The 14,382-nt window shown below is 41.0% G+C and overlaps 1 protein-coding gene across 1 annotated transcript in view; it reads left to right on the forward strand.

The window, feature by feature from the left end:
* CACNA2D4 (calcium voltage-gated channel auxiliary subunit alpha2delta 4) overlaps positions 1-14,382 on the forward strand; it is a 191,653-nt gene that overhangs the window by 19,460 nt on the left and 157,811 nt on the right. The window contains exons 5-9 of the mRNA XM_087722902.1: positions 3,228-3,390; positions 4,603-4,734; positions 5,140-5,200; positions 7,673-7,823; positions 12,755-12,829. Coding sequence (XP_087579028.1) covers positions 3,228-3,390; positions 4,603-4,734; positions 5,140-5,200; positions 7,673-7,823; positions 12,755-12,829 — 582 coding nt within the window. The remainder of the gene's footprint in view (positions 1-3,227; positions 3,391-4,602; positions 4,735-5,139; positions 5,201-7,672; positions 7,824-12,754; positions 12,830-14,382) is intronic.

Below are 14,382 nucleotides of genomic sequence, written 5' to 3' on the forward strand. Positions count from 1 at the left end.
AACCATTGCAGTACCATTTATGAATAGTGTTAAAATTAAAATCAATGCTATTAAAACTTTCCACAGTGGCAGAGGCTGTTAACTATGAATGAAAGCATTATGGTGCTTCTCGGAGCCAAACTAATGATGTTTCCATATGGTGTGGAGAGAACATAAAACATCAAATGGATACCATAAATGTGATAGACTTTTTCGATGTAGATCCAATGTTATGGAAATATATTCATGAATAGGTCATGCTAATTTTGGCAAAACTGCTCTTGCTTGACTGTGCAAACTTTAATCTCCCCAGGGATTTGCAAACCTACAGGTTCTACTCATAATGTAAATCTAGTTACTTAAAGTAAAGTATATTGAACTGAAGGAAATTGGAACATTTTTAGTGAATGTGAAGAAGAAAAGAGCACAAAGTTCAAATAGCAGACACCTCACCCCCTTTAGCATATGATACATTCCTGGATTGTTGTTGTTAGTTGTGAAGTCCGACCCATCACAAACACATGGACAATGTTCCTCCAAGCCTTCCAGTCCTCTACCATCCTCTGGAGTCTATTTAAGCTCATGCCTACTTCTTCGGTGACTGCATCCAGCCAATTCATTCTCTGACGTACCTTCTTCTTTTGCCCTCAATCTTTCTCAGCATTAGGCTCTTCTCCAGTGAATCCTTCTCATTAGGTGGCCAAAGTACTTGAGTTTCATCTTCAGGATCTGGCCTTCTAAAGAGCACTCAGGGTTGAGCTCCTCTAGGACTGACCGGTTTGATTTCCTTGCAGTTCAAGGGACTCAAAGGAGTCTTCTCCGGCACCATATTTCAAAGGCCTCAATTATTTGGCACTCAGCCTTTCTTATGGTCCAACTTTCACAGCCATAATTGAAACTGGGAAAACCATAGCCTTAACTATAGTCACTTCTGTTGGCAAAGTGATATCTCTGCTTTTTAGTAAGCTGTCTAGATTTGCCATTCCTAGATACAGAAGTCTAAAAACTATTCAGCTCAAATGTTCAGCTAAAATGGAGGGTATCAGACATACAAGGCTAAAATCTCTGTTCATTTGTAATGCTTACCCAGTAATTTTTGCCCCAGTGAGCTGGATCTCAGGTGGTTCTTGCTATGATAGCTACATTGAATTCTCTCTGATTGTGTTCACATACAACATATTTACCCAAGTTAGATGACTATTGCCAATTGGTGTTGACCAAGAATGGATGTAGAATATTGTAATACTACATGTCTGAATAGGTTGTTTGAAGGCATCCCAATTGGTTTATTTACTTATCAAACTTCTTTACCATCCATCATACTTCTGTGACTCTGAGCCGCTTACGGATAAAATGATAAAATCATATAAAATCCATGCATAAAAACAAAGTTAAAAAAACAAAAGTCTCCCTTTTGAGACTCCACCAATCAGGCCTCCTTAACCGATGGGTACACAACTTCGCTGCTTGACTAAAATAAGGACAAGATGGTTCCCCATGTAATCTGGTCCCTTGCCATGATGGGGTTTAAAGGCAATAACCAACCCCTTGAATTGGACATGGAAGCAAACTGGCACCCAGTGCAGCTTACCTTGGAGCCGTGATGGCAAACCTATGGCACGCATGCCCATTCATCTTCCAGGTTTCTGGCATGCATGTGACGGTCATCTGGCTTTTGTCTGTGTGGCAGTGCCAGAAACCAGAAGAGCTGGTCTTCGATTTTACAGCATGAGCATGCATACCGGCTAGATGATCGGCGTGTGTGCGCATATACGGCAGTAACCGGAAGGCTTTCTGGCTGGCGTGCATGTGTGTGCCGGAAACCGGAAGTTCATTTTCCAGTGCACACATATCCTCTGGGCAGCTCCTTTTCCTGGTTGTGGCCCAGACGAATGTGCATGCGCGAAGTGCTCCCTTTTGGGGCCTTGGTGTTCCCGTTTGGCGAAGTGCCCCCTTTTTGCAAAGGTTTGCCATCACTGCCTTTGAAGCACCTCTAATTGCTTATGTTGCTACATCGTACAATGCAGTACATTAAAACATGCATAATGTACTATGCAGGACATTAAAAATGGATTAACCCAGTAACTAAGTTAGGGCACTTTGCACCTCTTATTCTTTTTTTTTTTAAACTTAAAGAAATCAGGTTCAACATAGGAGAGAGAGAAAATTGGTCCTTATCCATTACCCCTGGAATTCACTAGTGTATTTGTCTATTTATTTGAATTTATTAGCAGCCCAACTCCAACTGACTCTTTGTAATTACTGCTGGTGAGAGGGCATGCCACAGTGCTTCCTCCTGAGCTCTCAGGCTTAAGCTGCCAAGACTTCTCTCTTCCATCTGCCAACCTGTCGACTTCTCATAAACCAATGGGGGAAATACCAAAGAGGGGTTTCTTTCTATGTCTTCATCCCGGCTCATCCCTAGCATCTCTGCTTTACCTCTGGCTGTTTAGGATGGAGAAACATGGGTTCTTCAATCATGATCTACTGACCCCTTGTTTAATGTAGTTGCAAGACTATAGTGTGGGCAATCTGGAGAGAACCATGTATATATGAATTGGAGGAAGGATTGGTTGAAAATAACCATGGTGGCAATCATAGTAGTTCTGTCTTGTATTGGTTTCAGTGGAAAAGATTCATAATTATGAGCCATGGTGGCCCAGTGGTTAGAGTGCAGACTACTTCTGCTGACTGCCTGCTGCCTGCAATTTGGCAGTTACCAGGCTCAAGGTTGACTCAGCCTTCCATCCTTCCGAGGTGGGTAAAATAAGGACCCAAATTATTGGGGGCAATAGGCTGACCCTATAAATTGCTTAGAGAGAGCTCTATGAATCTAAGTGCTATTGTTATAACCTCCTGCATGTTTTCCACTGTTTCCCAAAGAAGAGGTCAGGAAAATCTTTATGTATATTAGAACGGTTAATATTGCATTATTTTCTTTGTCCAAGAAAATAATCTAAATAATCTAACTAAATTTGGGCACTCTCCAAAATATCATACTTGCCTTTTATTCTTGTTATTGAAGATTCTTTTCCTGAATTTTTCACAACTCTTTGTGGCCTGATCTGTTAGGGATCTTTCTCCATAAAAACCACTTGCATTTGGAGATGAAATTATTTTCACCAAGGACTTCTGGCTTTAATAGAATCCAAGAACTCGTTTCAGATCAAAATGTAAGGTTCAGCATGAATTTTAGCTGTTGAAAATTATGTATCCATTCATTTTTTGTATTTTTTTTTCACTTCCAGTTTGATTATTACAATGCTGTGTTGATTAATGAAAAGGATGAAAATGGTGATTATGTGTCACTTGGGAAGGAATTCATTCTGGAACCAAACGAGCATTTCAATAATTTGCCAGTGAACACAACATCCAGTAATATACAGCTTCCAACCAATGTCTACAACAAAGGTTCATCTTTTTTCCCCCCTATAGTTTTATTGTAAAATTGGCATGAAAGTGACAGCCAAGGCTCAAAGCACATGTTACAAATAAAGATAAAGAAGTAGACTGCAGCCATGCATATGTATGTTGTGTGCATGCAAATATCTACTATGGAGTATTGCTGGTTGCTAGAACTGGATGAAGAATTCTTAAAGATGCAACTTCAGGGGAAGAATGCATGTTTTACAGGTTAAAAGGAGTTAGTATTTAGACATTAACAGATAGCTAATAGTTTTGTTATTAATTAAGCACAGAAATGGAGAGTCATCTGTTCTTGTTCCAATATTTGTTTGCTTGTTCATTTTATATGTCAGCTATCTTGCAAATGTGACTCTAGGTGGCTAACAACATATTAACAATATTGTCACCCTCACCACCATCCTATAACTGCAAAAGCATAATAAAAACCTATAATGTCTGCCAGCAAGAAACCTTACAAAGGGTTACAATAACACATTAGCTGTCAAGTAATCTTCTGGTTGCTCTGGAGAATTAGGGCTCCTTGATGAGGCAACCTTTACGAAGGTTTGGTAAAGTCAGGGCTAATCTAATCTCAGGAAGTCTGTCATTTTAGTGTTCCAATTTAAATGTGTTTGTTTGTTTGTTTATGAAATTTATTGGCTGCTTGTCTTATCATAAGGCAGGGGTGACAAACTCATGGCCCAGGCCCCAGATCTGGCCCCAGATCTGGAGCTCCGTTTTCACTGGCAGACGGCAGCAGGAGACCGTCACAGCTGAAAATGGAGCTCTGGAGCCCATTTCCATTGGCCGAGCGCTTGGGCCACCACAGACACCCCCGACATGAGTGACATAAAGCTGATAACACCCATCCTAGCCACGCCCACCCTGCCCCCAAAGCCAAACACAACCCTGATGCAGCCCTCAATAAAATCGAGTTTGACACCCCTGCCATAAGGTAACTATGAGTGGTGTGTGTGTGTGTGTGTGTGTGTGTGTGTGTAGATAGATAGATAGATAGATAGATAGATAGATAGATAGATAGATAGATAGATAGATAGTATATGTATATGTATATGTATATGTATATGTATATGTATATGTATATGTATATGTATATGTATATGTATATGTATATGTATATGTATATGTATATGTATATGTATATGTATATGTATATGTATATGTATATATCAAGTTGGTTCTCTCTTTTTCCTTCAGACCCTGACATTATAAATGGAATTTACATGTCGGAAGCCTTGGATGCTGTTTTTGTGGAGAACTTTGAACGAGACCCAACTCTCACATGGCAATATTTTGGCAGCACAACAGGCTTCTTCAGGCTTTATCCAGGTGACAGGTCTTACTTTATCTTTATTTTTCCAAAAGTTAGGTTTTAGCTAAGAAGTAGAGTAAATCAAAAGTCATTTTTCCTGAATAAAGGAAGCTGAAAAATCAGTACGATTCTATTGAGTTTGACGGCTTTATTTTTCTAATACACATTTACCCTTTGTTGCAAAATTCTAATAATGTGATTATTAAGGATGAAAATGTCAACATCTGTAAAATCACAATTAAAATTGGCTTTTATGATTTTATCTGTAATTGCAAGATTTAAAATCATACAGAAGTAAAAAAAAGTTCATTAATTATCTCTCAAAAGAAGCCTACTTTAAAAAAAAAAGGATAAATCCTGATACTTATATTGTAACATCTGTGTGCTATATCTTTAGCAAATGTCTTGTGATGTCTCCTCAGGAATAAAATGGATACCAGATGAAAATGGAGTCCTTTCCTTTGACTGCAGAAATCGAGGCTGGTGAGAGATTTAGAAGGAAGAAACCAGTATTCATGCATTTGTTTTAGGGGACCTTTATTCTGTGAAGTCCATGATGCTCTCTCAGCTTGGTGGTTTGCTTGCAGACATTTCATTATCCAATTAGATAACACCATCAGTGCAGAATATCATCAATGCCTTGATGATGGTACCTAGATGGGTAATAAACGTCTCCAAGCAAAGAACCAGAGAGCACTAAAATCTCCACAGTTCAACAATGAGCTTCTATTCAGTTCTTTTGTACTGGAACATATAAAATTGTTTTGTACAATACAATATCTTTTATTTTTTTTAAAAAGCATTACCACAATTAACCCTTCCATTTTTTCATTCCCATTTTAGGGATACCCTAAACTAAGGGTGTCAAACTCAAGGCCCGCATGCCAGAACTGGCATGCAGAGCCATCTCTCTGGGCATGTGAGCCATTGCCTGTTCCCCTCCAGGTTTCAGAACACCTGCCAGCTGGTCTTCATGCACATGGAAGCACCAGAAACTGGAAGAGCAGCTGCCCGGTGCAGATGCTCTTCCGGTTTCCATGTTCCTGTTCGGTACTCAGTGCTGAAAAGTTTCACCAATACTAGTCTAAACTGTCTGAATTAAATCTCCCAAATTTGGGGCTATTAATCTAGGGATTAAGCTCTCAAAAATAATGGCTAGGACTAACAAATTGGACTTAATTATGTTTGTATTTAAATATGTAGCTATTATAATCACTTTTCAGTTAAGTGTTGAATAATTTCCTTTGCGTCTTACTAAAAATATTAATCTGGCAACAATTGTTGGATATCTGGGAGTTCTTGGAGGCCAGCTCAGTGAATTTCCATAAAACAATTTTTATGATTGTTTTTCAGCCACTGTTTGGCTTTTCTATGCAGCTGAATAAAGACTCATATCCACTCCATTCTTTAATTTTTTTTGAAAACCTCAAGAGATTTAGTAGTCCACCAATATTCTGATCCAGAAGAATCATGCATGTTGTAAAAGGCATCTCTAAACTGAGTTCTACTTTGACATGACAAGAACTATTAAAAGTGAATCTCCTATCTCAGTTATTAACTCTATAAATTTTCTTCGTCTTTGTCATGTGAGCTGAACCCTAATCCTTCCAAAATAAATTTATCTCTGAGAAGCAGAAAAATCCTAAAGTTTGGACAAACCTATGCATTTGTATTCAGAAGAAAGACCTGTTGCTTTTCAGAGTACAATTGTCCAAATTTTTACTTAGGCATCCTTCTCCCTGCCCTTTAATGGATACGTTCATTGCAACTAAAGTGGTTCGAGCAAGAACTTTATGCTCATTTTTGGCCATTCTCCATGCTTTATGTTATTTATATATTGATACTACAATATGAATAAGGTAAACTGTCTTAATTTGGAATTTAATGGTTATTTCCTCCTGCCCAATCAGAATAGAATAACAGAGTTGGAAGGGACCTTCGAGGTCTTCTAGTCCAACTCCCTACACCACTTCAGACAAATGGTTATCCAACATCTTCTTAAAAACTCCCAGTGTTGGATCATTCACAACTTCTGGAGGCAAGTTGTCCACTGATTAATTGTTCTGTCAGGCAATTTTGCCTTAGTTCTAAGTTGCTTCTCTCCTTGATTAGTTTCCACCCATTGCTTCTTGTTCTACCCTCAGGTGCCTTGGAAAATAGTTTGACTCCCTCTTCTTTGTGGCAACCCCTGAGATATTGGACACTGCTATCATGTCTCCCCTAATCCTTCTTTCTATTAAACTAGACATACCCAATTCCTGCAACCGTTCCTCATATGTTTTAGCCTCCAGTAGTTTCCAGTCCCCTAATCATCTTTGTTGCTCTTCTCTGCACTCTTTCTTGAGTCTCCACATATTTTTTTACATAGTGGTGATCAAAACTGGATGCAGTATTCCAAGTGTGACCTTACCAAGGCATTATAAAGTGGTATTAACACTTCATGTGATCTTGATTCTATCCCTCTGTTTATGCAGCCTAGAACTGTGTTGGCTTTTTTGGCAGCTGCTGCACACTGCTGGCTCATATTTAAATGGTTGTCCACTAGGACTCCAAGATCCCTCTCACAGTTACTACTGTTGAGCAAGGTACCACCTATACTGTACCTGTGCATTTTTTTCCTTGCCTAAATGTAGAACCTTACTTTTTTCACCATTGAATTTCATTTTGAAATTCAGTCTCTTAACTCAAAGATTCACTGTACCTACAGTATATTACTAAGAAAGAAGAATAAGAAGGAGGAGAAACTTTCTATTGCTCCTGAATATTCATTATTTTCAGCTTAGGACAGGGGTATCAAACTGGCGGCCTAGGGGCCATTTGTGTGACACGGTGTGTGTGACACCGATGGCCTAGGATAATGAGTGCTGTGATTGGTCCAAATTCTCCACTGTATCTCAGTTAATATGTTTACTTTATATCTCTGGCTTCCTTTTCCTATCCTAAATCTATCCTAAGGTATATCCAAGCAGCTACATCACCCAAAGATATTGTGATTGTGGTGGACATCAGTGGAAGCATGAAGGGTTTGCGACTCACCATTGCTAAGCATACTGTTGTCACTATATTGGACACACTGGGAGAAAATGATTTTGTCAATATTATTGCAGTAAGTATATCCTTCCTCAAAGCTCTCTTTTCCTTTAGAATGACTACTGGTAGGTTAGTGTGGGATGTTACGTGTTTAACATGGTGATCTGGGAAAACCAAGGTTCAAATCTATGATCGGCTATGGAAATTAATTGGATGACTTGGATCAGTTGTCCAATCTCACTCCAATTTATCTCCAGATGGTTGTTGGCAGGGATGGGCTGCTGGGGGTTTGCAGGGGTTTGGGAGAATCTCTAGCTAAGATTCTGTGCAATTTGGAGAACCCCCAAATCCCACTCCTAGCTGTCCCCACCCACCTGCTGCTTCCCTCCCAGGAGTCCCCACGTGGCTCGTTTTGGATGTGCGCGGAGGCTTGGGTAGGATGAAAAACAGGCCTACCAGAAATTCAGGAAGGCTGGAAATGGTCCATTTCTGTCTTCTGGAGGACCTCGGGAGCCTTGAGAAGCCATTTTTGCCCTCCCGGAGGCTCAAAAAAAGCCTCCAAAGCCCGAGGAAGGCAAAAACATCCCCTGCCATGGTGTAGGAGGCAAATTCGGCCACGTTCACCATGGCCACGGCCACTAAGCAACCGGGCAGAGAACTCCTTGCTAAAAATTTTGAAACCCACCCCTGGTTGTTGGATGTTCCTGGAAAAATGATGTGATATAAGCCAAACAAAACATAATCTTTATTAGATGCTCAATTAATTCATTCAGAAGCTTTGCTTGGTAATCTCTATTGTTCCTCCAAATAATTAGGTCTACTTTTCGTAAAAACCTGTATGCTGAATTGTTACAAATGGTTGGACAATCAGCCCTTTTATTATCAAATGTGATATATTCAAAAAAACTACTTTTGGAACTACTCATTCCAAAAGACTGTAACTCAGGTGTATTGCAAGATGTAGTCAAAACAAGGATGGTGGCCCAAGAGTGTGCTTGATGTGCCACCTATTTTTGTGTGTGTGTGTCACAACACATCTGACACATAAAATGGGAAAGATTGTTACCATCTTGACTTTTTTTTACTACATCTTGTGGTCATGGATCGATGCTTCTATCTCTTTCTATATATATAAAAACAGAGGTGTGTGTGTGTGTGTGTGTGTGTGTGTGTGTGTGTGTGTGTGTGTGTATGTTCCAGCGTAACTCTGGAACACCTTGAGCAATTTTAACCAAACTTGGTGCACGGTTGACTTACTCTCTGGAAAAAATATTGCGGGGGGGGGGGTAAGACACCCCCAAAACCTCTCAGGGTGTGTGTTCTGTTAAGATACAGCCTGTTGCACCTTAAAATGGCTTCTACTGTGCAGCGCAGTGGAGTTGCCATGATAACAACTTCACAATACTCCACAAGTGGGCTCCCTCTGGTAAGGGGGAAAATCCAACATTCGAAATTACTTTTGGTCTGGACATTTCCCCCCTATAAATAAATACCCCGGCAACACCAGGGTTATCAGCTAGCTTTATTTAAAAAAGGAAAGCACACATCTTTTGGGGATACTTTTACATTATATAGAAAGTGATTTCCCTGATTGCTTAGCTTCACGTATCATTGCAAAAAATATATATTTTTGGCTAAATATATCTATAGAATCCTGGGATGAAACCAAATTCTCCCTTTAGCTTGCAGAATTTGTTTCAGATAGAAATTATTTTATCTGGCTTTAGTCACCCGACAGTTGTTAAAAATAGCTTTTGCTATGAGATTAAGAGTCTGAACAGGCTTGGACAGGATATTTACTCTCAAGAGTAATTTCATGAGATTAAAATGCAAGAGAGCCCTTACATCACCCCCTCTCCACCCCCATCCTGCAAAATAGGGGCAACCCTGGCATATTATCCTTAAAAGATGGATTTGTGGCGATATGAAAGAGAGACCTTTAGCAGAGCAAAAGTGGAACTATCCCCCAGGTAGCCCCACTGTCTTATCTCAGCACTTGGCTCACTAATCAGTACGTTGTTCCTCCACTCTGCCTGATTTGGAGCCCCGAAGTCATTTCTGATCTCTCACAATAACTTAGCCTGTCACTAAGCTGAAGCTTGTGCAGCTGAAACAAATGCACAACCATACTTGGTGAAAGCCGGTCTCCTGTTTGCCTCCTTTTCTCCTTTTCTGTTTCCTTTCACGAATGTTAGATTTTAAGCCACTCGAGGTAAAGAACTGTCTTGTTCTTTAAAAATGGTGCACAGTGATATCGTTTGTAGCAATAGATAAAAGAACTCAGCAGGTAGGTTTTATGTAACCTGTTTGTCATCTCTGTGTTTCTCTTGTTTTTTTCCCCCTAAGCCTTTCTGTTCATTTCTCTGTTGATCTGTAGCCTTTCCATATTTGTCACTCTAGTCCCGTGATGGGAAACCTATGGCACACATGCCACGGGTGGCACACGGAGCCATTTGTTAGGGCATGTAATGCGTTTGCCCTGTCAGCAAGTTGTAGAATTTAACCGCAATTGGACAACCAATTTCTTTAAAATTCCTCAGCTTGGGAATATGAAATCTTTTTTTCTTATGGTATCTTCTTCCATAGAGACTTAAGTTCGCCCTTGCCCTCAACAACAAAAAAATGTCAAGCATCCTCCTCCCCTGAAACTTATCTTTCACCAGTCTTCGACAAGATAGGCCTTTGTATTTGGGGTATCCACAGGGGTGGGATTGAAAAAAATTACCAACCAGTTCTCTGCACGGTTGATGGGTGGGTGTGGCCATGGGGGCATGGCCTAGTCAGCTTCCTTCACCATGGTGGAGGGGGTGTTTTTGCCTTTCCCAGGCTCTGGAGGCCCGAAATGAACCCATTTCTGGACGGTTCCACCACAAAACCATGGTAGACTAAAGCGCGTGTGACTAAAGCGCGGTGACAAAACCGCACTGTCAAAACCGCGCGACAACAGCGCGCCGACAACAGCGCGCCGACAGAAGCGTGCTGTAACATAACCCTAAAAATAACCCTAAACCTAACCCTAAACCTAACGCTAAACCTACCCTAAACCTACCCTAAACCTAACCCTAAACCTAACCCTAAACCTTACCTTAAGTTAAATCGCGCTTCTGTCGACGCGCTGTTGTCGACGTGCTGTTGTGGGCGCGCTTTTGACATCGCGGTTTTAGCGCCGCGGTGTTGTCGGCGCGCTTTTGACGTTCGCGGTTATGTCGTGCCACGTTTCTGGACTTCCGGTAGGCCCGTTTTTCACCCTCTCCAGGCTCTGGAAGCTTTCCTCAAGCCTCTGGGAGGGCGAAAACGTTGGACACAATGGATTCTGGAAGTCCTCCAGAGGCAAGAAACAGGACCATTTTCAGACTTCTGGTACTTCCAGTAGGGCCATTTTTCGCCCTCCCAGAGCCTCCACGTGGGCCTTTCACTTACCTGGCATGATGAAAAGGCTGTGTGGAGACTCCTGGGAGGGCCTGGGTGGAGTGGGGTGGGTCGGCCAGTCCTTGTAACAACCGGTTTGGCAAACCAAATTAAAATTATCATCCGGTTTGCCCGAACCGGTACGAACCTGCTGAATCCCATCCCTTGGTATCCATAAAAGACCTGAGAAATCTAGCAGAATGAAGAGTACTCTTATTCTACTACAGAGGAGCCAAACTATTCTGATTGTAGCAGTAAATCTAGAGTACATCATTATTATTATCATCATCAGATTGGTTTCCATTTCTAAATTGGATCTGAGGTATTGATTTTTCCACTATGGAAACAGAACAGCAATAGGTTGCTCTGATAAAACCAGAATAATCTCATGAGCTGTGTTTCCAAAACAAGAGAAATAACATGGTGACAGACTAATTCAGGCAGCCTGCGCTCTGTCCCCTTCCTCCTTGAGCTTCACCAACATTCTTCAGGAGCAATTCTTATTCTACGTCTTTGAGGCAAGGAGGTGGGACTGAACATTCAGAGAGTGTGGAAGGAGACACTTAGAACTTTGGGTGAAGGAACCCAAATAAAAGGATTCAAGACAGGTGTCTATGTAGCCTTTGCCTGAGGCTCTTTCAGTGAAAGCAAGCCCACCATCTCTCTGAATCATGAAGTCATACTAGAATAGAATAGAATAGAATAACAGAGTGGAAGGGACCTTGGAGGTCTTCTAGTCCAACCCCCTGCTTAGGCAGGAAACCTTATACCACTGCAGAGAAATGGTTATCCAACATCTTAAAAACTTCCAGTGTTGGAGCATTCACAACTTATGGAGGCAAGTTGTTCCACTGATTAATCGTTCTAACTTAGTTCTAGTTCTAGGTTGCTTCTCTCTTTGATTAGTTTCCAGCCATTGCTTCTTGTCCTACCCTCAGGTGCTTTGGAGAATAGTTTGACTCCCTCTTTTTTGTGGCAGCCCCTGAGGTATCAGAACACTGCTATCATGTCTCCCCTAGTCCTTCTTTTCATCAAACTAGATATACCCAGTTCCTGCAACCATTCTTCATATGTTTCACTGCCAAAGAACTATTATGATAAATTGGTCTCCTTGATTTCCTTATGGATTTTACCCCTCTCGTGTTGTTGACTACTACCAATTAAGGGAGGAAGGTGCACCCAGAACATTATCAGATGCAAACAAAACTGCCTGATTCAACATTAAGAGGAGTGCAAGGCTAATAAGAAGCAAAATATTAGAAATTTTAATTCAACCGAAAAACAGATTAAGGAAAGACACACCGGCAGATGTAGCCAAGATTATTTGCTTCTTAATTTACATTTTCTTTCCTCTATGTGCTATTTAAATATCAATGAAAACGACTGAATTATGTCCTACACATCCATGCTTATGATTTGCTTCCCAAAAGGCAACGAAAATTGTTTTGTAACACCTTGCATTTTAAAATGTATTCTTTGCTCTCAAAGCGAACATGACAGAGGTCTTCTTTATTTGGTATAAAATCTGCTAATGCTTTCAGAGTTCTTTAAAAACATTTCCTTTTACAGCATGTAATTGTCCTCCTTTTGTCTTTACAGTACAATGACTATGTTCATTACATTGAATCGTGTTTCAAGGGAATCCTGGTTCAAGCTGACAGAGATAACAGGGAGGTGAGTATTAAACTTGAAAAGACAATCTCTACTGAATATGGCATATAAGCACTGGGGACTTAAAGGCCCATAAACTGTTATAAAACATATTTAACCAACGCTTTTTTTCTGCCCCTGTGAATTCTGTGGCTATTTTTATATATCCAAATACTAGCTAAGTAGTTGAGTCATCTAAACCCATTTAGGGAATTGTAAGCCTGAAAAAAGGTCGGAAGTTCGGCGGTTTGAATCTCTAGTGTCGTGTAACAGAGTGAGCTTCCATTACTTGTCCCAGCTTCTGCCAACCTAGCAATTCGAAAACATGTAAAAATGCAAGTAGAAAAATAGGCGCCGCCTTTGGTGGAAAGGTAACAGCATTCCGTGAGCCTTTGGCATTTTGAGTCATGCCGGCCACATGACCACGGAGACGTCTTCGGACAGCACTGGCTCTTCGGCTTTGAAACAGAGATGAATACCACCCCCTGGAGTCGGGAAAGACTAGCACATATGTAAGAGGGGAACCTTTATCTTTACCTTAATCCTACAGATAATACTGGATTCTAATTCACACGATTGGAAGCTAGAAATGCAGAATCCAAATCTAGAGCAGCATTTTTCAAACTTGGCAACTTTTAACATGTGTGGACTTCAACTCCAAGAATTCCTCAGCCAGTACGCCTCCTTATATCCTCCCACCTTACCATTTTTCATTTAATCATGTTGTTTCCTTGCTTGCTTGTTTTAAAAGGAAGGAGACAAATAATGATAACTAAGAAAAACCAAAACCCTGGATGCGTTTTCACAACAAATGTATCAGTGGTGGGTTCCGGATCCCGTTGCAACGGTACGGTTGCAATGGGGCCCGGTGTCCTCCACATGAATGCGTGCAGTGCACACACACACACATTGTACCTTCCAGCGACACCTCCGCAAGCCTCTGCGATGCTCCAGCTGCTCAGCAGAGCATCGCGCAAGCGCTGTACACGCCATGTGTGTGTGCAGAAGCCCAGAAGGCTTTAAAGGACAGGTAAGGAACTCGAGTGGGCGGGGCCTCCAGAGCACCATACCAGAACGGTACTTGGTGCTCTGGGCAGGCTCCGATATGCCCGTAGCAGGGCGTACCGCCTGCAACCCACCACTGAAATGTATATTTCCTCAACCATAAAATCTATGCATTTGAGAAAATGTGGAATGTTTTTTTTAAAAAAGCAGTGGACCTCCAATAATTACAATGAAGAGGGATTAAATAAGGATTACATTATTTTAATTGGTAATATAAAGTCTCCCAGAGAATAAGAAATATTAATATTGTAAAGAAATTGTGAATTTCATCCTGGGGGTTGGGGTTAAAGATAACTTCTTGATCCGGATAAGAAAAATAAGAAAGAAAGCTTGACTTGAATACTGTAATAATGAGGGGACAACTGGACTAGTAGGATGTTCCAAGATGGCAATTTCTGAGATTGTTGCAATAAGGAACGGGGGCACAGACCGATATGCCGATGTCAAAGACAACCCAGAGGGAGGTAAGGAGATGGAGAAATTAGGCAGTGGGAAAGTCGGGGACAGGATTT

The sequence above is a fragment of the Thamnophis sirtalis genome, unplaced genomic scaffold (assembly GCF_051295495.1).
Source record: "Thamnophis sirtalis isolate CommonGarterSnake01/CBP01778 unplaced genomic scaffold, rThaSir2_p1.2 scaffold_9, whole genome shotgun sequence".
In the NCBI taxonomy this organism is placed as follows: domain Eukaryota; kingdom Metazoa; phylum Chordata; class Lepidosauria; order Squamata; family Natricidae; genus Thamnophis; species Thamnophis sirtalis.